This window comes from Copidosoma floridanum, unplaced genomic scaffold, assembly GCF_036245765.1.
Source record: "Copidosoma floridanum isolate Cflo_tuat_1 unplaced genomic scaffold, Cflo_Japanese_pri ptg000005l, whole genome shotgun sequence".
Taxonomy (NCBI): domain Eukaryota; kingdom Metazoa; phylum Arthropoda; class Insecta; order Hymenoptera; family Encyrtidae; genus Copidosoma; species Copidosoma floridanum.
This window is the reverse complement of record NW_028321882.1, coordinates 6,426,940-6,453,022: the sequence shown is the minus strand read 5'-3', so window position 1 is coordinate 6,453,022 and position 26,083 is coordinate 6,426,940. Positions and strand designations below refer to the sequence as shown.

Here is a 26,083-nt window from a genome sequence, read left to right as displayed (position 1 = left end):
TTGTGGTCAAGCTGCAAATGATGTAAAAACATATTGGAAAGATAAATTAAAAGGATGATTGGTTAATGACAATAAAAAGACAAAAGTTTTTGACTATAGTACCTGTATACATAGTTAATACTCATCAGAAGTATAATTTATACATGTTAACAGGTTAGCTTTAACTACTTTACTAATGTATCTCAGGAGCCCATAAGATGAACTATCGTATAAGAAAAGATTATGGAAATTAACAAATACACATTTTTGTATAAAATTAGTATCAAAGTCAGATATAGAGAAGCTGAGATTCAAATCATCTAAAACACAGGTTATTGACTTCAACTCAAAAGGATTCTGAATAATAACAATAAAAACCGTATACAGAAAATTGAAAAGGCGACTAAATGAATGTTAATGATAAAATTAAGTCCTGTACACAAAAAATCAACGAGACGCATTCCTTAACCAACATAATATTCTTTGCTTTAAAAAGTTTTGAAAAATTAATAGTAATGGTAATTCATACAACCTTTAACTTTCTATCAAGAATGATTACCGTTTGTTAAAATTGTCTGTAATACGTTGAAAAACGTCATTTCATTAAAAATATAAGATAACAAGCAATTAAAAAATTGGATTCGATTTTAAAGATTTTCAAAGGATTTGAAGTTATTTTACTTGATAGTTTCTTTGATTTCCATTGAAAATTATTACAATTCAATTCAAATTTACTATAATATGTAGAAAAATATTTTTTTTTTCAAAAATCGAGATAGTCAGTCGTTAAAAATTCTAATTTAGCCCTAAACATTATTTAAAATTTACAGTGATGATGTTTCTTAATAATGTAAATCTCTATCAAAAATTGTTATAACTAATAGAAAATTCGTGACCATATCGAGCAAAAACTAAAATGCTGTTAGTAATTCGTATAATGGCGTTCTTTACGTATGGGTAATTCTGTCGTAACTGGCTCAGATTGACTTAAAAAATTTTTCATAAAAAAGCTGATTAAAAAAAAATTTTTCCATGGTAGTTTTACTGTACACAACATTAGTAACAAATATCTAAAGGGATGCAACTACATAATTAACTAGTCAAAAGTTATACGGAATTTTATAAAAGTCAGTTTTTCATCGATTTTTGGATAATGGTACCTCCTTCTAACACGTGTAGCTAAGCTCCTTCAACAGTTTAAGTGTTCTTACTGAGCATAAATAAAAAATTATGTCACAACCTATCGATTGATGAAAAATATTGTGCGATTTTGTGCCTCCATTCAAAAGATACGGCTATTTTAATTACAGCTCAAATATCGCTAATAATATGATTTTGGCTAAAATTCAGTATTTTTCATAAAATCACTATAACTTTTTATTCGGGGAACAAAATTCTAAAATTTGTGTTTTAATTATATGTTTTTGCTTTCATTTAAGCTCAGATAAAGCTACTTAATGGAGTGCACCACTTGGCTACCAACATTGGAAGTAGCACCACCGTTTTTGCATTTATGTAGCGAAAAAAGGTCAATTAGACAAAACCCCGAGACACATGTCTCATCTTTTAGCCCAACAAGGATGAAAAAAAAGTTTGGCTGGGATTAATTGCTCTAAGACAAAAGAAAACGGTACTGTGCGGTGAGGTTGGGTCAGAATGGAAAAGTTTAGAAATAAATTTTTAATGTTTGTAGTGTTCGTAAGACTCATAGACGTATTACAATGACTTGTCTACCCATACTTTAGTTACTAAAAAACTGTAGTTTGCGTACATCAAGTGGTTGTTCCATGGGGAGTCAGAATGGAATAAAATGTTTGTAAGCACAAAATACGCAAATAGAAGAGCTTGGCTGTTTGAGACGTAACAACTTCTGGTACTACTGTCGTAAGGATTTATTTATTTTAGTCCTATACTTTAAATAAAAAGCATTTGTTGGCATTTCTAATCCAAAAAGTTACTAGTTTAAACTGTTTTTTGTTAAAACCGTTATTATGGTGTAAATATGCGGACCAAATGTATGAAGTGAAAACTCACTTATTTTCGTTAATTTTTGGTCGGACTAAGGTATAAATCCTATTTCCGAAAGCTAAAGTATATGATGCTTACATACCCAAGTGGCAGATAAGCCTTATTTTTCACCAGTGAAAGTTTTTGAGTGAAATTGAGTTGTGAACATTAGTCAGAATGGAGAATTTGACTCTAAATGATTGATTATCTTAATAAAAAAATTAATACATCGTTATAAAATACTATGTCAAGTAAAGTTGACAACATTTAACATGATTCAACGTTCTTAAAGTTTTGGGTTTTATTATGGCATGCGAGTGCGAGTACCGGACACAATCTGAGTATAGTGCTTTACGTCTGGCTTCTATAAAGAGCACTACTGAGGGCACTTAATATTTGGGAAAGGGAAAAGAAACGGGATAGAAGGCCTCTCATCAAAGGAGGGGGATTGAGGGAAATTGGGCAATTTTTTCCGCGAGAAGATCGCCTAAGCTTTCCTCGAGGATCATTGCATGGTGAAAAAGCACATGAGAAAACTCACAGAGGTACTTGCCCAAAAAAGTCACACTGGCCGGGAATCAAACCACGGTCTGCTGCGTGCTGACCCACGATCTAGACAACTGAGCCACCACGAGCTCCTATACATATACACATGGTATTTTAAAACATAGGCAGGGGACTTGGTTTCTTAAAGAGTATGAAAAAAGGAATAAAATAAGATGTACAATTATTTTCTTAAGCTTAAGTTCCAGTAAAACACGAATTGTTACACCTTTATCTTCATTTGGTAACAATGTAAGGCACTCGAACTCGAGAAATTAGAGGTGCACAGTATCTCTAGCGTTATGTTCAAGATTGTTGTGTGTGTGTGCGTGTGTACCAAGCTAGCTGGATATAACGCTTAAGCTCTCTCTCTTAAAACATACGTTGTCATTAGCTTGACAATGATTTAAGTGTTAGATAATTTATTCTGCTCAACATTCTCTTTTCAAATTCACTTTATAATTACTCTAGCATCGTAAGCTTTTACAACAGTTGTGTCATCTTCTAGAAGCAATCATCTTGCTCTTCATTTACCTTCCCTCAATTAGACGTGAGTACTTTGGTGTTAATTTTTTTATAATTTATTTATGTCAAACGAATGTTGCAGATTCTACAGGCTCCAGCAACAAGTATTTTTGTGTGAATTTTTTTCAAATACACTACATATAAGCGACACAAAAAATCAGATCATAAAATTTAAACTAGTTTTTTTCAAAAAAATCGTTGATATTTCTGTGTTATTAAGCTTTCCTAAAAATGAGATTACAAGTTATCTAATTCTTGCAATTTGTGAAAAGGAGACAAAAAATGATTTCTTAGTAAGAGAATGCATTTAAAACTGGTTTTTTTTTAACTCCCACAACAACTTTTCTTACTTTACTTAGTTAATAATCCAATACTATCAGTCAACTACTTATTAGCCTCATTCATCTTCTTGTGCTTCATTAGCTTGCTCAAATTATTTTGACTATGAGTACTTGTCTATTAAAATAACTCATTCGTTAAAATAATAACAATTACAAAGGAGTACTAGTTCAGATAATTTGTGACTAAAAACTGGTATACCTTATTTCACTTGGTAATAGGTGTGTCTAAGAGTACTTATCACTAGAAAAAGCGTCAAAGTTTTACTAAAAATGGTTTGTGTCAAAAACATTGTTAATGTTATAACTTTAATTTATACTTTATTCTTTCCACCACATAACTACAACTGGTTTTAACAACTTAAGGTTTCATTTTTTAAATGCCATTATTTACTACACCTTGTTAAGACTGAATTTAAGATGTATATTTTCCAACAATTACGAAAAAACATTTTTAATTATGTCTTTTACCAAAGAACGAGTTTTTCAAGGATCTCAGGCTTAAAAATCTTTTAAAGCTACAGATATAAGATATTACAGTGCTAGAGCTATGGTAAATGTGCTGACTAACAACATAAGAATGCCCTAAGTATGTCTCTAATTAAGAATCCTTTGTTTTTCGTCTTGAGTTATCTCAAGACAGCTCACTTGCCTTAATAGCAAGAGTACATGTATAACTTGATTCTACTATTTTGTAATTATGTCTTAACTCGAAATAATTCTTCAAATTCATTTATATTGCTGTTTGTGTATTTGCTGCAGTGATATTTATTGGGACTCTCCTTTGGAAACAGGAGGTTGTGTGTCCGATGCACACCCAGAGAGGACATTCTTCTTATTCTGACATAAGTCTTATGTCTTTATAATTTTTTTGAAAAATTAGAAAATCAAGTAGATTTTCATTTTAATTCTTGAGTATACTTGTTAGTAAAAAGGGCATGGACGGTTTTCAAAAGGGCTTATATAAAAAGTGCGGCCATCTACGTATGCGCCAATTAATACGATGATAAATGTATCAATATTACCTACTGTAACTCTTAGAGTTATTGAATTTCTCACTTACCTACAAGTATTAGAGTCATTTTCTGAAATGCAGAGAAATTTTTGCCTACTTAGGATGCATTTTATTCAAAATTTAAAAAAGACTGGTACTTCTTTGTTGCTATGGAGCAGTTACAATAAGTAAGTGAATACTTTAAAAATATTATAGACTAAAAAAGTATTACTAGTTCAAATGCAGCATGCCCCTCACCGCTAACTATGCAAAAAACTTTGAGGAAGCATTCAATGATACGTTGTAAAATATTTAATTATTAAATTTCGTTAAATGTTGTCAGTGGTTTTACCAAGCATTGCAATATTAAGAATTGTCTTAAAATGCTTTCATTGATATACTTGATGTCATGGAAAATCGGAATTACAGCAGATTTTAAACGTCAGAAATACTCTTGAAAACGTTGTTCTCTTTCATAAAACTTGTCAGCAGCACATTTAAAAAATATTTTCTTGAGTTCTATTTACGTCCCTATTTTAAAAACGTAAGAACATTATTTTACTTAAAAGTGAATACTTTGTGCAAAAATCATACAATTTTTTTTTACATTTTGAGATACAAATTTACGAAAATTAGGATTTTTTTACTCTTATTCTATGCTCACCTGTTTTGGTAAATATTTATAGTGGAAGTTTATCCTATATGATTTTATTGTTTTTATCCTACAAAATATTTTTATTCCTCCCAGAAAAAAAATCACATTTACTGCTCATAGAAAAAGTATTGTGCCATTCTCTGCATGGTTGTCATCCTTGCCTACCGCTTGGGAGGCAGTTTTCTCGCAGAGGATGCTAAAATACGTTCTCTATCAAACAGCAAGTGCGTTTTTTACCTGAGAGCTTATGTTGCACTTTTCTCCCTCAAATCAGGAAAGAACATCGTATTTTCAGAGAAGGAACAGAAACAATCGTAAACGGACCTTGGAAACGAAGTACGGCATAATCTCCCGGGTGTTTGTCACCCTCGCCTTCGGCTCAGGAGGTAATTACACACCCGGGAGAAAATGCCGTACTTAGCTTCCTTGGTGCATAGTATACTATTAATGAATTGCATGATTTCATACTATAAGCATGTACTTAGATCTACTACTTATCTTCTACGTATGGTTTCATTAAAAAGAAAGCAAGCAAATTTTTATTGGAGCATACCTTATCCAACCATCCCTTAATTTATACGAGTGTTCTAACAAACCTTCTTTACTTTATACATGTAAAAAAATGGCTCATATAATTTTTACTAAAAAACCAGTACTCAGTGCAATTCGAAACTACGGGTACAAAAGTGGACTAGAATTAGATAGACAAAAGAATTTTATTTAGTTATGTTTGTCAATCCTAATATGTTTTTTTATCTGAATTCTTTTACTTAAATGTATGTCACCTGACAGATAACAATAACAATAAGAATGTCTTTATCTACTTTTACTGTATTTTTCTGAGTTGTTTTATAAAAATGTTAGAGTAAGATGTCACATCTCTGACGTGTACAACAAATTTATTAATTTTTCACGCTCAAAATAGGTAATTTATAACTTTTTAACAATTGACTTATAGAATTAAATGTATTAATTTAAAATAATTACCATCAACTATTAAACTTTATACCTGTACCTTTTTTCGTTTTAAAAAGTCCTATAGAACATAACGAGAGATATTATCTCATAAACGCTATTCCTTTCAGACCAAATATAAAACAGTTCAAATGTACGTTCGTTTTTTAAGATTCAGTTAACCTTATACGATACGCCTTGAAAAGCCTGAAGTAATACATTGCAATAAAAATGTATACTCAAATTCTTATCTACACAATATAAGCTTACGTGATCAGAAGTTTAAGTTTGTCTGGACCCGTCACGAAAGGTAAATAAAAAGTTTTGACGTACGTTGATTAAGGTCAAAGCAAGAATAGTCTGTCATGTTCATGGCGTGACTAGACCAAATAAACATAAATTAAAGAATATAAAAGACAACGTTGATTTAACAACTAAAAGACAACCTTACATGTAAACAAACATTCTGCACATTGCTTAGAATAACTTTTTCTAAAACCTCTGGTCCACATTTTTAGAGCCATATGGATTTTGCTCTGCTCATAAGTTTCAGTTGTATCCTTATGAGTAAGGCACAATAGTATTAAATAAACAAATGGGTTGACTTTTATAAGATACTTTTTTGAGAATGAATACTTTCCATTTGTTTTAAATATAGTTAACAAGATTTCGAAGTAAATTAATTTAAAAAAATTTTTTCTACGTTATTCATTATAAGTAGACTTTTTTTTCGTTTAGCCTGGTTAGTCATCAGTTGATTTCGTTCTTAATATTTACTTTTTACAAGAGATGTATAAGAGAAATTAAGTATGACAAAAAATATGTATTATGAGAAAAACATAATGTATCTTTGTTAAAAAAACTATTACCTGCACTTTGTAGTACAATAAAGCTTTTTCTGCTTCTGCCAAGCTTGTTGCTGTATACACAGCTACATTTGCTCCTTTAAGTTTTCGAGGATTAATCCCTGCATCCATTATTGCTTCAAAGCTATGTTCCAGCATTAATCTTGATACGGGATCCATTATAGGTGTTAATTTGGCATGAACTCCAAAAAAGACGCGATCAAACTTCGTTACATTATCGAACACTCCTAGTCTTTGGGGAAGATTTTCACTTTCTAGTAAGAAAAAAAATCATGGGTTAGTTATAACGAACTTAGTTACAGTTTATAAATCTTTATTGTTGTATTTTTAATGATTACCATTGTTGCATTTTTGAATTTCAATCGGAGATATTTATGACTTAATAAAATAAGAAAATAACACATAAAAACTTATTACAACGCATTGATGAAAAATTATTATTAATTATAAACAACTTTTTGCCTTCTTATACCTTGCATTATCGAAATTTTCTTATTTTTAAGCTTAATTGATAACAAAATAAAATTTTTTTAACTGCCTGAAAAGAGAGTAAGTTTATAAAATTTAATACACATGACTCTATAACTCGATTCAAATATAACATTACAACGTTCACTTAAAATGTGCGAGCTCTTGACGATTGAAAGCAAACTAGAAAGTCACCTAAATGCTAACACTGAAAGCCTTTGTATACCTTTTTATTTGTTTGGACGCAAGAAAATGCCATGTTATCTCACGATAAGCCTAAATAAATAGCTTAACATCCAATTACATCTAATCACATAATTCATTATAAGAAAACAACTAAAATGATAAGGAAATGATTTAAGACAGATTGGTGTTAGCAGTGTGTAACTTAAAATTATAACTTTTAAGTTGATGTCTGAGAAAATCTCTGCTTCACATGCTAAAGGTCAAGAACCAAATAGCGTGGCTGCGTTTTTCATGATAACGAGATCCCCTACTTGCTAAGACTTTTGAGTTGATGTTACTTGGTAGCTTTCTGCAAATCAATTGAATGGTTCTTTGATTACATTTACTAAAATCATTTTATAAGAAAATCAGCCTCTAAGATTGTATACAAAAAAAAAACCTCAGAGTTTTTAAGTTTAGGTACAACAATGCTAACTTCTCTTGAAAGTCATGAGTTAACTGGTAAAAAATAACGATTTTCTAAATTATATTCAGCCCTGTCATATCTCTATGTCAGCTCCAAAAAAATTTATGTCAAAGTTATTACATAAATCGGAGCAATACACTTGTCGTGCAGTAAAGCACTTAAAAGCAGCAATAAATGCTTTGGTAGTGTTATACTCTACAACCTTAAGAAAAACAGCTCTGGTAGACATGGAAATGAAAATTGGAACGTATCCCTTTAAAATACCTTTGTCTCATGTTTAAGAAAGCCCTGATATGAAAAGAACAGCATAATTTACTCATATTTTTTGAACTGATGGTGCTGGTTTTACTCCAACAGTGGGCAGATCAGCCATAAACTAGGTAAAAATGGGAGCTGAGTAGCAGTTACATCTACAGCACTTGGCAATCACTAAGCTGACACTTTGGTAACCTTTTATAATCTAAATTTCTCTACAGAAAGTGCATCGTGTGAGCTGTAGACCTTTGTGATATGTAAATTTCTAAGTTTATTTGACTATTGCATGAATAAAATGATTGTTAGCACCTATAACTGTGGGATGTATCATGTCATAAGCTTATAAGAAATGGTTTCAATGATGTTTAATTTTATTTAAAAAATTATTAAAATGAGTTTTAAGTTAAGTTAGTGAGCTTGGGGACAGAATTTTAACGATTTCTTGGTTAATAGAGAGGAAAGCCTGCAGGTCTAACGAAGTTTTATTATTAGCTTGAAGTAAGAGCTTCAGCTTTGATTTAAAATGGATGGTCTGTCAAAGAAAACTTATTTATAATGTTGCATTTGTTAATTCCAAAGTGCTAAGCCAGAGGGTATCACGAAAAATGGTGACAATTATATTTAAAAATGGTACTTTATTTTTTTTAAATATAGTTTAATAGTTTTTAAGAATATCTTAAGCGATGGGCAGTCATGTGCCAGAGCTTATTTAAATTCCAATATTCATAATATGAGCTACAGTCAGTAGGTGTCAAGGTCTTATGACTGATTAGAAGGACTGGATCCTCGCCTGGCACTAATAAAGCTAGCAGATATAATTCATTATAAGCAACAGCTGATTGCTTCAGCACACGAGACGCTTAAAAAAGTTAGCAAGTATCCATAGCAAGGATAAATTATGAGTATCCGTTTTCAAGCAATGAATCGTTATAGGCTCTGAAGAATTAAAACGTTAGTATATGGATTAATACGTTAACATTTTTTCTATACTTTAGATAAATACTAACTCATTTATTCTTAAGTTAGAAATAAGATTAGAGAGATGTAAAAGAAAGTTTGGGACCGTATAAAACGGATGATTTGAAAAAATTTCTAAATTTACTTGGGCTAAGGCATTGAAAGCAATCTGCAGTTTATTTGTAGTGTTAAAGAGCTTCATAATAAGATAATGTAACTTTAATCGAAGATTTTTAGTCAATTTAAAATTAATTCAAAACGTGTATCCTGAATCTTAATATTTATGCATAAACAGGATATACACACTTGTAAAATTAGAATTTATTTTTGAACTATGCGTTAAACTGATCTCTATTTGTGCTGAGAAAAACCTTGAATTTCGAAAGAGCCAAAATAAAGTATTTGGACATGCCCTCAATGGCAACCTGAGAACATGTTTACCTGATTTTGCTTTATAATAAGTGAAAAAGAAAGTGTTTCAACAAGCTAACTTATCAGAAACAGTTTTTGTTTACGAATGATTAGTTATCTTCTATATTTTCCAGAAATTTTGTAAGAAAGGCAGCAAGTGTAGCTCTTCCAAGCTGTCATATTAGGTAGCGTAGGAGGTAGATAGGATTCTCAAACATTAATTTTCCTAATAAGTTTAACTAAATTTCCCTTAACTCTTAAAATAAGCTCCAATAGATGGCTTAACAACTAATTAGACGTAGCCAACAAGGCCAACTATGCTGGTGCTATTTCAAATTTATCAGAACGCTATTATAAATAAATACACTCCAAACAATCCTATCCAGAAAGGATTTTTAGTTTTATATACTATTCGTCTACTGCCACCTTACTTGACGGCATAATAAACTATTAAATAACGGTCAACTGAAAGTATTTTTTTACTCAAGATGAGGTTTATTACAGTAGCATAAATCTCGCTGTAATTTATAAGTTATTTTGAAATTTTTTTTAGAATTACTTAAGATTTGTCTACACTAATTTAATTTAATTTCTTGTACTGTTTCATTCTAGATTGTAGTTCTAAGGATGCACTTTAAGTATGGTCCAATTTTGATGGTAGTTCTGGTTTTTCATCGTTTTTTATTTTTTTCAAAGATATATTAGAATAATATAAATTCACTGCATAGGTATGATTTGTTAAGTCTTTTCTTAAAAAAAAGCCCTTCTTAAAAAATGGCTGTAGAAGGTTTTAAAGACGACATAGGACAGTTTTTTTATTTTTTTTTATCTTTAGAAGTTACTGTATACGTTATTTATGTTTCATGCCTCTAACTTTTCAGCAAGCTCTATGAAAATAATTCTAAAAAAAAGTTGTTTTCGCACACGCTCGGTGGCACGCCATGGCAGGGGTGTTTTGTAGGGAAGTAGGTGAGGCCTAATTCGGTGGCTATCCGTCATTCATGCTACTGAGTGGGAGAAGAAGTAAGTTTTTTTGTAGATGAACATTGTAAGGGCCTGCAATTAGGTAAGAAGCACGAAATTCGTGTCATAGGTAAAGCAAGTCTTAAGGAATCAAAGCGCTTTTTGAAAACTGTTCTATGTGTCCCAGACAATTCAGTACACCCATTTTTCAAAAAAACAGTCTTTTGCTTAACATGGCATTTTAAAAAACTAAAAATTAAATCAATGCAAAAAATTGGGGCACACCTTAAGTTTTACTATTGTCATATTGTTTTTTAATATTTGTGATTATTGTGCCCAGGAACCAGAGTAATTAATTGTTTTTTAATAGCACAAAAAGCTGTATTTTGCAAGAAAACTTGTAAGAAAATTTGTAAGAAAACTACTAAGTTGATTCAAAGCTGACGTTGCTCGTTTTGTTAGACTTGGTATTGCACTTTCTTTTTTTTTAAATTTTTATTTATAAATGGTTTTATTTTAAAGGCACACAATTCGTTTTGGGCACTGTTACTATAAATTTGGCTGTTTAAATAATAAATAATAAATTAGTTTAAATTTACTCTGATCCTTGCAATGTATATAAATAACAATACAACTATTTTACTACAACAAACATTATTTGTACAAAAATATTGAGTAACAAGATGAGTGGACTGTCTTTTAAGGGTAAAGATTTTAAGCCAGACAGGGACTAAAGGAGCAGGAGCAAGATCCAAGGGAGTAGTAAGAAATCTAAATGAGTACCACTTTTAACAACTTCACTTCCTTTCTTGATGTATTGATACAAAATACACTGATTTTACAACGCTGGTGTAGCAAAGAGATCACAACAGACTGCACCTTAGTGTGAGGTAACTGCTCCTTTAACAAGTTAATGAGCTCCTTTGAGGAAACTAAATGTAATGTTTAATAAGAGTACAGCAGAAGAGAAAGACAGTAGCATGTTTAAAATTATTAAACATAGTAACTAATGGTTATAGAGAGCTCCTGCGTCACGGATATTAAACTTGAACCCACAAAATTAAAAAATGTAAAGTTCACAATTATTCGTCATAATGAAACAATCTAATGTTAAACAAAAAAGTACTAAGCCAATCTTTATTTTTTAAAAGTCATCAAGTCAACGAAGGATATTTAGATTTTTTTTAACTGATCTCTAGAAATCTAAAATAGTATTTAATAGTTTCAATTTTTAAAAATTCAGAGTTTATTATAGTCATTTATTGTCAGTCTGTGTGTCACATAAATGGTCTTTTTTTGATTAACTAAGGTTTACATTAGATCAAGCGAAAAAGTTATATTAAATAAGATATGTAATTAATGTAAAACATTTTTTAGATAGTATTAAAATTGAAAAATTTGATATTAAGTAAAAGATAATGTATGACATTTGCCAGACCTACTTTAAAGATTTTAATGTAGCATTTTATATAATACATAATAAGGTAAAAGGACCGAGGCTGGGACGATTTTTAGTGATATTTCGTTTAAAAATATATATAAAATCACATCTAGAAGATAACATAAGAATTTAAATTGTCATTTATATATTTTGTGTTCCTACTTATCACACAACTTTCTTATAGTTTGGTCTTAGCAAGAAATAATTACAATTAATAAAAACTTACTCCGTAATGTTGTACCAAACGCAAAACACCATTGAAAATGCATTTTCCAAAAGTGGAACGCGATGTCCCAATGGCGAAACGTACATGTTATTTCAATGGAATCTATACATTTTGCCAATGGGACATCTGAAATTTGTGGTTATGTTTTGAATTGTACGTATAATGGAACAGCTATTTTTAAAAACTTTTTTTTTATTGTAATGCAATTGAAAATAGATGATTAGTCTTATTGATATCATAAGACACCACTTTTAACATCTGAAATTAATTTGTTTCATGACAAAATACTATTAAAAGCTTATTAGTTATTAACTGTTTCACTATTGGGACAGAATCAAAAAGTGCGTCCCAGCATCGGTACTTTTACCTTTCTCACGCAAATTGCTCAACGCTATAATTAGTATTACGTCAAAAAAGAAATCGTTACACATTACATTATTGATAAAGAAACGGTTTAAAATGTTGATGAGTTAAAAGTTGTTTTTAATAAATTTTAACTGCATGTTTGCAATAAAATTTTCTAAATATTATTCATTTTCAATTAAATCCAAAAATAAAAACAGTTTTATAATAATTAGTTATTCTAGCTAAGCGCATTGGCTCTGTAATTAAATAATACAACAAATTACGAAATAGATATAATAGAACATTTGTAGCAAAAACTGTGACTAGCAAAGAACAAACCCTACAGCTTTTATTCGATGTAATTCTACGTTTAAAAAAAAAATATATTTAATATTTTTTGTTTTTAAAGAACCTTATTTTTTCAAAAATAATTGTAGATTGCTTTTTTTATACATAAAGATACAAATAAAGTTGTTTAACAGTCCTAGTAAGAGACTGTTGTGTACATAAAAGTTATTAAAGTAAAAACCAAGTTTTTTGGGGTGAATACTTTTAATATAAAAAATTGCGCGTTTCTTTATTCTAAAAAAGTTAACCATAAAAATTTACTTGCTGATAAAAAATTGTCAGTACCAATAAAATGTAATAATAACACCAAACCGTAGTATTTATTTATGAAAAAACAAACTATTTATTATCATTGACTAAAACAGCTTTATGTGTATTAAGTATTATAAATAAGGTATTATTCAGTTTACAAAAACATTACAGATAGTAGGTGATACATGAAGAAACAATAAAATTCTCTGAACTCTCAAACATTCGTTCCTTTAAATATTTTTATCAACTATAATTACTTCAAAAGATCTAGCAGTGCCAATGCAAGAGTTTTGCTTCTTGAAGGGTATCATTTCAGCCACTTATGATAGGAAAAATTTATTTTAAGAGGAACGTTAGTTCTGACTATTTTGACAGAAAACGATAAACCTTTAGAAAAAAATATTACGTAAGACAATAAAATTCATTAAATACTTAAAAATATATATTCCTAACAGTACAAATATTTAATAATTAAAAGATCGACATTCTCACTTAATGCAGAGCTAATATATCTGTTCGTTAGCAAAACAACACATAAACACACTAGAAAGATTTTTCTGTTCGTGTAAGGTATATTACGTTTGCGTAACATTGGATCTTCTACTACTAGAGTATGTTTTATTAAGAGACTTGTTTTAAGTTAAAGCAGTTGTTGTTAACACATTTAACGCACAAAACATAAAGTTCTACGAGTATGTGGGTGTTTGTGTATGTTGCTCAAAAGTTCTTATGCCGACAGTTTGAATGTATGGTATGGGGACGACAAGTGTGTATGCAAATGGAAACATATCTCTCTATACTATACAAATATTTGTATATTGCAACTTGATACCTTCTATTGGACCCCACTGACCCACAATATTTGTTGCTAACACCATAAGAATAAGGAGCTCTATCTAGATACTTTCATGTCCTCATTGACCTCCATTTTCTTGAGTTCTTTATCACCAACTCTCCGCAAAATTTTTCTTGAGCTATCACCAGTATTATTCTAACCTCTAGAGATCTGGGCGTACCTTTATATTTACGTATACATTAAGCTTATAATAGGAGGTATCGAGTGCATTAGATAATTAAAAAGTTTTTTTTTAAATTAATTAAGCATTGTCTAATTTTAATAAACATCTCTACATGTAATAATAACATTAGAATCTTATAGTATATAGATCCCAAAGTTCTTCTTCCAAACTACTTAAAATTTATTTTAAACTAATGTTATGCTGCAATTATAAGATTTACGTGTGTAATCTTACTTGCTTCATCTGATTCTCAAAAATTTTTGCACAAACCGTACAAATTATTCAATGAACAGAAATATGCTAAGTGAAACTTTAATTTATTCTACAATGAAAGTGGTCTTAAACTTTTGCACATTTCAATAATTTCATTCATTTACGCCTACCATCTTCAAAATTGACTTAGTTTCTGGTACAGTTTAATTAAATTTTTCTAAGGTTACAAAATAAATGAACGAATTAAAGATATTGTGCATTATCACGTTGTATTTAATAGAGGCCTACAACTTAAGCGCCTTAGAAATTTAGGCTTACACTACAGGTAATTTACAGGGGCCATAATTAGGCTATTATCCTATTTATAATCTCTGACACAGAAATTTAGGCCTGTCTACTCTCTACACCATAATATTATTCACATAGTTTTTCTACATATAACTGGGCTGTGATAATCTCATTATGCAAAGAACACTTTAACAGGTGACTTCATTAAAAATGAAACTATTCTAAGGCTTACAACAAGTGAGTAAATTCTTCAATTTGGATTAATCTTAAATAAGAAGTATCAAAGATTTACAAAGCAAAATGACAGTTTTACTTATGCTATGCTAATTATTGAGTTTTAAATTATGTTTGTGTATTAGTATAATGAAGATATGTTTAGGTTTATGTATTATAAATATATGTATACAGTAATAATTCATTACTTAGTTGACCAATAACATTTATAAAACCAACTTAAAGTACAGAAAACTTCTTTTTGCTAGTAGATTATATAAAATCAGTATTACTAATTTATAATGATAATAATGTTAATAGACGATAAATGAGTAAATATAAATTGTTTAAAAAAGTCCATTTTTTTAATTCTAAGGCAGTTAGAAGAAAAAAAATTAACTAAGTATTTGAATATGTGAAGCGTCTTGACAAATAATTTAAAGATTTCAGGCAATTGACTAGAATGACAATGAAACAACTGAGAGGAGGTATGTCCACAAAATAATGCAAGTCAAAATAACGTGTCCAACTAATTTACAGTTACTTTAAGGACAAGCAGTAAGTTAACAGCTGTAGTGTATGAAAGTAAAGTTCGTATAAGTAATTTATGCAGATATAATGGGCTCTTAACACATACTTTCACAAGTGGGTTAAATCATGCAAGTGATTTAATAACTACTTTTTCGCTTCAATAGTATTCCCTGCCATGTCTATTGTTATACGTTAAGTCGTTTTTTGTCGATACATAAGAATGTTTTATGAAAAGTATGTTGGTAGAATTTACGTGCTGCAATATTAATGAAATTGTGAAATTATGCAGAGGAACTCATAAGTTTTTATTTGTCACAATAGTCCCAGTTCTTACATGTTCATAGCTAAAGTTACTCCTGATAAATATTTATTTTTTTCTCTTTCTCCCTCCCTGTACATATACTCCTATATTATACATTTATTTTGGTAGGGATATCTCTATATCCCCCACACCCCTATGGTTCCTTCACAGTCCCTTATAGTCCCCTAAAACCCCCAACAATATAAAAAAAATTTATTTTTTATTTGTTGTGAACTGAACCCAAAACAATTTGTGTAAGCCTCCCACTCCCCCTACCTACGTAAATTTAGTGGCCTACTACAACTATTCAATACTCACTTCCTCCCCTACAGAAACTTGGAATATTTTGAAGAAACGTAACAGTCCTGTTTTAATAAAACTATGTCAAAGAAGGAAACATATAGGATAATTTGCCCACCCAACAGCCCTCCCCCACATCTTCCCAGAAAAACTGAGAAGAAATTACAAAAGTTCTTTATCACAACGTTATTATAAAAAACATACCACACAGCCTATTCACAACCTTCAAATTAACTATAATATTTGTGAGATTACTTCACAACAAAAACAAAAAAAGATATTTTGTTGTCCCCTTCATAAAAAAATTAGAATTTACCTAAAATATCTTCTTTTTGTATTTATCAACAGCTTACCTCTACAGTACGGTAACTTAGATTTTTTTTTCTTTTATGTCATCAGTTTCCATCCGAAAACCGTAAATTTAATAAAAAACAAAAACTTTTTAATGAAAGTAGTTAATAAGGTGAAAAGTATCAATGGTAAATTGGATTACATTACGTTAATATTCTCTTATAAAGTACAAATAGTTTTTTAAGTGACTTTACACACTTCTTTATCAATGTTAATGGTGCGCAGAGTCGAAAAAAACCAGCTTATAATAAATAATCTACGAGTCAAGTTATTGATAAAACTACAAAAAACATTAAGTCTTAATCTTTTATACTTAAATTTAAGGCGTTTATATTTTTCCAGAAGATAACTTAATATTTATGATGAAAAATTGTAAAATAGAAAATAATTAAAAATTTTTTTATTTTAATATTAAATTTTCAACTGAAAATGGGACGTTGGCACGTGACGCCTGCAGGCGTAAACCCACAAGTTTATGTGTATAGGGTTGTAAGATCAAATTTATTTACCAACTCCCCCTCTTATCTTTTAAAAATTTTGAGCATTTTTCCTTAACCACCCTTACTTAGTTGAAATAAGGTAAAATCTCAATATTTCGTTCTTATGTTAAAGCAATAAGACATATGTTGTGTATTTCTAGATTCTCGTGTCTACCTCCTCCCCTTAGCGTTATGCATAATTTTAAGATTTTTTTCTCTATCTATCTAACAAATTCTATTACATTTACTTCGTTTCTTTATTTAACTTTAATCATGTTTCGATGATATACTTAAATGGTAACAAGAAATGTGATAACTGAATGTATAAAATACAAAATAGTAATGACAAAATTTTGGTGGGTGGTTCAATCGTAGCATCATACAATATGTTGGTTATTTTTTCTACTTGGTACTACTGCACAGCAATATAACATTGCACAGCAATTGTCTCAAGCATACACCAGTTATTGTTAAGTTTAGTAAAAGGATCTCAGCTAGTACGCCATTAAACTCGCCGTATCAAACTTTTTATAATTGACTGAAACTTTACCAGATGAGCTAGCGTGGTGTTAGTTTCTTCGTCGAAAAAAAAATTCCTTGAGATCCAGACATCAACAGAAAACAGAAAAACAAACAAGTTGTTTTAAAAATTGAAATAGTAATTTTTTGCTATCCTTGATACATACTCTGTCAGAAAAGACAAGTAAAAATAGCTCAATATTTTTTGACGGATTTTTAACCCACAACCACTTTAGTATCTCGAAAAAGCAGGCCTGCACACTTACTACTAAGCTTCTAAGGATCTAAGGAAAATTATGTCATAATTATGGACTATTTATTATTATTTGAAAAAAGACTTTTCTGAAAATAAGAAACTCTAATCCTCAAAGAACAAAAATAAAATTCAAACAGAAATTGACAATTAAATGAGTAATATGTTAAACACAAAACGCAAAAAAAGTCTTACGATAACTTAATAGTTAAACATACTGAGCTTAAAAAAATTCAAAAACTCACTAGTAATAATTTATATTAAACAGACTGGAATGGATTAATCAAAATTTTTTCTCTTTTTTTGTATAATAAAGAGTATGTTCATTCTAGAACAAGATGAATAATAGTTAAAAATATCTTAGAAAAAGGAACTTTCATTTTAATTTTATTGTTAGAAATTAATACTTTAAGAATGTAAAGAATTTAGAAAATTATTTTGAAATAAATCATAACTCAGCGACTTATGGTACGTCAATTAAAATACAAAGTTTTATGAATATAATAAATCTACACATTACAATTGTTATTCAGAAGTCTATCAACGTGTTATATTGTGGTGATTGTTCAAATAATTTGAATCTGAAAATTAAAAGAAAACTATGAAATCTGACAGTTATGGAATACAAAAAAAAAAAAAAAAGAAATTTGAAAATTAAAATAGTAACAAAACATTTAATAGTGAAAATTTAAAATAGTTTTTGCGTAGCACTTTTTATAAAAATAATAATTCATTAAAAAATTCTGCGTTTTATAATGAAATAAATAAACAGTGCATGTATTGTTCAGCAGTATTTTGGCCAGAAGAAAAAAAAAATTACATATTGTCTTAAGAGCAAAGTTCGTCTTAGTCCATTGAGTACACATAATTAAGAACTGAAAAAACTTTTACTTTAAAATGATAATTTAAAAATACATATCAGGTACTACAATAGCGTTTTTAGTTTTGCATCTTTCATAACTAGAGAAATGGAACAAAAATGTAAAGGTATATATAATTCCAATGTTCAAGGACAAATTTTTCATATTGCGCAAGACACATTAAATTCTGATCTTAATGAAAAATCAAAAAATATTCAGCTATGTATATTTGATAATGATAAAATTTTTATTGATCTAAGGTTGAAATCTATAAATAATAGTTAAATTCGTAAAAAACATATCAAAACTTTGACAAAAATTATGAGAGAAAATCCGAAATATACAAAAATTTTCATTAAATCATAAATGTAGTAAGACTTTAAAATTATAAAATAATTTTTTTAAATAACACCAGCCAGCAAAGACATACATACAGTAAACCGTTGACAACAGAATGCGGTGCTATTATCGTTTTAGACTCTGGACTACCAAAAAGTCTCGATCTTTGTGTATATCCGAAAGAATTACCTGATAATTATCTCAAAGAAACATTTTTAAGAAAACCGTCTTATTTTATAGATCCCATGGTATTTCCCATAATTTTTTTCCTTAAGAGATAAAGGATAGAGTACGGGTTATTTAAAAAATTACTATTAAAAAAGCGAAAACCTTATTATATTACAACATTATTCCTACAGACTGTCTTACAGACTGTATGAAATAAATTTTCATCCAATATTATGCAAGGGAGGGCTGACACAACAACTTTTTATTTATTTTCACTTTATGATCTAACATAACCGTTTTAATTATTAAAGATATATTTTAAAAAAATAAAAATAGAATGGTATCAAGGTTTATTCGACGCAACTGTTAATAGTGCATCCAACATTTCTAAAAATTTCGAGACAGAGGAAAAAATTAGAAATATTTTTATACTCCCTTCTGCATGTATTGGAAGTTAAAGTAATGTGCAGAAACATTATAAAGATGCATTGTCTATAATGAGGATATGTGGTAGACCAGATTTATTTATAAAAGTAACATAAAATTCGTAATAGAAAGAATTAAATATCATTTTATTAAAATTTTCTGAAAATACAACACCAAATGATATTTCAAACTTAACTGTGAGACTATTTCACTTTAAACTAAAATTGGTTTTGGATGACATTAAAAACGATATATTCGGTAAAGTATTAGCATACATTTATATTATCAAATTTCATAAACATGCTCTACCTCATGCACATATCTAAATAACTTTGCATCCTGATAAAAAAATTGTTACACCTGAACAATTCGATGAAATTATTTCAGCTAAAATTTTTTCTGGTAATATAAAGCTCACAAAATTAGTGATAAGACACAAGCTTTATGGACCTCATGTAGAACAAAGTCCTTGTATGATTAATAAAAAATGTATAAAAATTTCTTCAAATCTCTTACAAACCTAATTTTTTTTAAAACGAATGGTTAGCCTTAACAATAAAGAAAAAATAATACTTCTGAACAGCATACTTCTAAAATTTGGAGAAATGACGAAATTTTGGTAAATAATTCAATGGTTGTACCGTATAATAAATTTTTGGTTAGAAAACATAAATGTTATATTAATGTCGAATTCTGTACATCTTTTTGAAGCATAAAATGTATTTAAATCTATATACATATGGGTAGTGACAGAGCATACAATAAAATTGAAAAATTAAAAGACAAAAAGAAAGAAATATTTGTCGAAATTCATTGTTACGTTTATGCTAAATATGAAGGGCCAATGGAAGCAGCTTGGAGATTACAAAAATTCCCAATTTGCGGTAAAAGTCATAGAGTTTTAAACTTAGCTGTTTACTTTAAAAACAAACCAAACTGGTATTTAAAAAAAATAATATTACAACTGTTATAGAAGACTATGGGACACAGTTAACAGCTTGGTTCAAATTAAATAAACATAATGACTTTGCAAAATCCATAAGGCATGTGAACATTCCAGAATACTACATTTTTAATAATAAATTAAAAATTTAGCGAAGAAGAAAAAATGAGATAAATAATATTGAAATAGGTAAATTAAACATTGTATCTCCAAAAAATCATGAAAGATTCTTTTTTTAACTTCTATTAAAGAAAGTAACTGGTTGGACATCATTCAAAGATATAAGAAGATTTGAAAAAATAACTTACAAAACTTTAAAAGTTGCTGCAATTGCAATGGGCTTAATAAACAATTATAAAACAATTGATGATATTTTTAATAAAACAATTGCTATTATGTTTCCATATAAATTAGGACGATTTTTTGCTTGGTTATAAACTTAAGAAAATGTTTAAGGTGATAAAATACAAAATAAATACGAAGAACTTGGAGGGTTTGCCTAATAATAAAAATAATAGGGCTCTTTTATATATTAGCCCAATTTAAGAATCAGAAGATAAATCATGTGAATGCTTTAATTCACCTACACCAAAAAAGTAGAGCGTTAAAAAGAAATGTTTCAGTAAAGAAATGTTAAATTTAATGTATAAAAGTTTAAATAATGACCGAAAAAATATTTTTCATATTATTTGGGTAATAAAAAACTAATATTTTTCTCATAGATAGTCTCAAAGGGTCGAGAAAAACTCGTTTATACAAAATGCTTATTTAATTTTCTTATTTCTCAAAATAAAACAATTATGTCAATAGAATGAACTGGCAAAGCATTAACTTTGCTTTCAAAGGGAATGACTAGTCATAAAACTTTTAGACTTTTTTTACATCTTAATAATACAGAGAGTGCATTTTTAGAATTTGAGTCAAATGAAAGAAAACAAAGAGAAGTTAGTTTAATTATTTGGGAAGAGGCTTTAATGATTCCAAAAAGAATATTGGAAATACTAGACAGAACGTTAAGAGATTCATGTAATGCTAGAAAATATTTTGGAAATAAATTTATTATTTTAGGAGATGATTTCCATCAGATTCTTCCAGTTATAAGAAACAGTAATAAAAAAACTATAATGAAACAAACTGTCCCATCTTTATTCTTATTGAACTTATTCTGAATTTTAAAACGAGAAATCAATATTCGTTCTAACGATAAAAAATTTTCAAATTTATGAGTAGAAATTAAGGAAAGGGAAGTAAAAAATCTCGACACTTTGAAAAATAAGATTTCAAATAATGTATGTTCTTAAATATTTTCTAATATCTACAATTTAGATCATTAAATTCTTAAAAAATTAACCAGAGGAATAAAAACTTTCTATAGTATAGATAACGCTACTTATAAAGGGGTTGATAAATCGGACGATGATATTTATATAAGTTTTCCGGTGGAAATGTTGAACAATAGTCATCAAGGATTACCACCTTATCAACTATATCTAAGAATAGATACAATAGTAATGTTACTGAGGAATTTAAGTAAATCAGATGGACTCTGTAATGGAACATGTTTACGAATCACAAAATTATGACAGTGTAATATAGAAGGAGAGATCATAACTGGAGAAAAACTTGGAAATAGAGTCTTCATTATAAGAATAATTTCATATACAGAAAGGTTCTCAACATTACCTTCCATTTTGTTTATAAACAATTTTTAATCGTTGAGACATTTGCTATGGCAGTAAACAAACCCCAAGGACAAGGTTTCGATAATGAAGGTTGGTATTTGAAAAAAAACCTTTTTTCCTCATGGTCAATTATATGTGGCCTTATCAAGGTGCAAAGATAGAAATAATTTATTTATTTAAGTAGAAACGCCAAAAAAAACAAAATTAGAAAATCTTGATTGGAAAAAGATTCTTACATAATTTATTGACTTTATTTAACGATTTTTATGAATAAATTGGCAATATTTATCACAATAAATTAAAATTTATTTATTATTATTTTATCATTTAACAAGGGTACATAACATGATGTTTATTTTTTTTATAATGATTATTTTCCAAAAATATTTAATTTTTCAGTATAAAAAATATCTCATTTTTTTAACTCAATTTATGAAAATATAACAGCTCAGTAAACATAATATAAGAAAACTATTGTAGCTTTTTTCAAAATAATTTGTTAGTTTTATTATCATTAATATTTAAAATGGCAGTTTTGAAGTTGAATTTTGATTAATTGGTTTACAAAATTAAAAAAAAAAAAATAATTATTACATTACATGTTAACATTGAAGTAATAGATAAGAGACATTCAAGTTTTTTAAATTAAGATAATATAAATAAATATACACATAAAACATTCATACATTTAGGACATGCACAACTTTATAGTATACATAAAACAACTATACATGTGTATTATTGTCGATATTATCCAAATTAACGATTGGATGCGGGATGTTTTGTATGTTCGTGGTCATAATAGAGTCAAATTTAATAGGTTATTCACTTAACCCTTTGTAATTAGGCCATACTTCCACTATTATTATTATTAATGGATTATGTAACGTTTTAATTTGTGTATGTAGTTGTATTATGTTAAATATTAACACATAAAAAGTAGTGAATTTTACACTGTTTTAAAATAGAAGAAACACGAAAAAAGTTTAATGTATCGAAAACCTTATACTTAATAATGAATTTGAATACTTTAACACTTTGATAATCATTATGTTGTGATTTTTAATATATTATTTATTAACATTATTACATAATTAAACATGGATTTCATGTTTTATCTATATGTATAAGGTCCATCTATTTGCGATTTTGGTGGTGTGGAAAGATGGATGAAAATAGATATTTTTAAAACCTAATCAAATTAATATTGATTGTTCACATAGGTAATTTGTACTTAATAAAAAAAGTTGTAAGCAAACAAGAAAAATGGTGTTGAAAGGCCTGGGAAGACAAGAAGAATAGTATAGGGGTCTGTGGGGGGCTGTGGGGGGACAAGAAAACTAATGTGGGAGTCTGTGGGGGAACGAAAAAAAATGTGTGGGGGCTGTGGAAAAGTTGTAGAGGGGCTGCAGAGGGGCTATAGGAGGTTTTAAGACAAGATAAAAAATCTCGATGTAAAGGTAAAACTGTTGAATTCTAAGCTTATTTGTGGGGAGTCTGTAACGGTCTATGGAGGAGATTTGGAAGGGTTGTGAGGGGGGCTGTGGGGGGATACGTGGAATGCTCCACACAAATAACTATATAATTAAGTGAGATATATATGTATGTGTATATATATATATATATATATATATATATATATATATAATATATATATATATATATTAAATGAAAATTAGGTGAAAAATCGTGTGTATAAAGGGAAGTATTATGCTGACTAACTAGAAGTTATGTAAACGTCCAATTGATTCTTCAGTTACGATGGCACGAAATGTTATCTGACTCTAAGCTTGCACTTAACAACTTTTTACGCACGCCACAAGATGGTGGAACGTTAAACTTATAAAAAATTTAAGTATGTGAAACAGTATTCAAAAAAGGGTCCCAATGTTTTCGAGTAAAGGAAATTAAGTCCTAATGCTTTAAAGCGGTTGTTGTCCTTAATCCCAACGCACACAGTTGCAGCATGTCTATGGGTTGTCAATTCACTACGTGCAGAAATCTGAAAGAGTGCCACCTTCACTGCAAGAAGGAGACGATGCTTAATAGCACGATTACTTAGCGTGTCATGGGCTGCAAACATCGTTGACTAACTTTTGTAGTTTTTATCTACTTTAAATACTTAAAGTATCGATTTTCAATGTTAAAAATTGATTTCAATTAGATTTTAACTATTATTTATTAGTTAAAAAAAACAATATAATTTAAAAATTGTTCTCCGTTTGATTCTGATTGTTAACACTAAGAATTCAGAACTTATAAGCCATACTACATTTGAACTTTAAAAAACCATTAACAAAGTTTATAGCCCCTAAAAGTCTATGTAATAGTGTTATCCAGTATCTCCCTCTTGTCGTACAGGTGACTCTGACTTAGATTACTGCACACAGATAATAGCAGCTTATCGAAGGCTTTTCATTTGCCATCGAGAAGCTACTAATACCGTCTCAAGTGGTATTATTGGTTCTAGGTTTTACGTACAGAACAATTGGTTAATAATTTTCAAGGCATAGAGGGTACCAGTACTGTAACAAGTAATGATGTGCACGTTCAGTGCTATACTTGTGCCCAAAAGCAAAAAAGAAGATAAAGTAAAACAGATTTAAAAGTTTCCAACACTTACTTTTATTAGTTTCCCAAAAATAATTGAACACGTGGCAAACCCGTGCAAGGTGTCCCAAATCAAGACTTTAACCTTGCGCGTACAAGACCAAATGATAGCAGAGGCAGACTCTAGCTACCAAGTCGACCGTTTGAGTGTAATAACAAGAACTGTGTCCACATCTCATGGTATACTTGTGGGGTAGTAGATATGGACTATAATTACCTAGACAACAGTCAAGGCGTGACATTCAAGTGGCTGTTTTCTGCGTCTTTGGGCCCTTTCATAAAAAGTAGTGGACCACAGTCCCGTGCTGGTTTAAAAATGACGCAGAAGAATTTGCTGTGGAAGAACCTTGAGAAAGAAATTCTAGCCAAAAAACGTATTAGCTAGAGCTGACCTTGTTTAACCACTCAAGGATTGTCACTTTCTACATAGGGCTTGCTCACCTACATGGATCAAGAGAAGGAAATGTGATTCACTTACTGCTCTTCTTCATTCTTCTTTTATACATAAATTTTATAGAATTTCATGGTAATGAAAGATTAACATTAAAATGAATTATTATTGTTATTTATGAATGCTGGACTTTTTTCATCTATTAAACTTAATTTGTTATTTTTTATGAACCTCCACTGACCCCCCCCCCTTCACTACTTTTAAAAAATCTTAGAGGGATCCTACCGTGTTTCTCGGACCTTTAAGTGTATACAGACGTGTTCGTGTGATATATCTTCCTATATTATATAGTCGTAAGAGTTAGAGCGAGGTTTTGCTTCCTCCCCACCTTCCCCCGCTCCCAACGGCTCCCCCTCAGCTCCCCCTAAATAAGGTTGTTATTCTTTCATTTTCTTGCATTTTTCGAGTAGTCCTACTTTTTGGCTAGCTCCCCCCCACTCCCCCCAGCTCCCCTCAACTTCCCCATGCACAATGTAAATATATTCGTAAAACCTTATATATTAACTGTTACAAGTGGTATAATTTTCACATATAATTTTATTTGACCATAACGAAGAAATTTGTTACAATTATCTTACTTATGATGTTTATTTTGATTACATACTCTAAAATGTCTTTTTAGGTGCTCTGCTCTGACAACCTTTTCCACAATTTTGACAAATATTTTTTTCAATGTTTTTTTCATGACTTCTCAAATGTCTTTGTAAGTGATAATTTCTTTTGAAACTTTTTCACATTTAATACACTTAAAATTTTTTTTAATGTTTTGGCATTCCTTTGTGTCACGCGAATAGTTTTTCTTGTCTGATATTATAATGCTACACAGATCACATACAAAAAATTTTTCTTTGTGAATTTTTTTGTGTGATGATGGACACTCTCGATTTGAGAATTTTGAGTTACATTTGTCACACTGATGAAATTTTGCATCCATGATGGTGTATCTAAAAACATAACA

General features: G+C 29.4%; 1 protein-coding gene across 1 annotated transcript in view; it reads right to left on the bottom strand.

Moving 5' to 3' along the window:
* The window catches only part of LOC106638276 (fatty acid synthase-like), a 1,454,996-nt gene that overhangs the window by 1,388,501 nt on the left and 40,412 nt on the right, over positions 1-26,083 (bottom strand). The window contains exon 2 of the mRNA XM_089598131.1: positions 6,881-7,115. Within this exon, the coding sequence (XP_089454257.1) occupies positions 6,881-7,115 (235 nt within the window). The remainder of the gene's footprint in view (positions 1-6,880; positions 7,116-26,083) is intronic.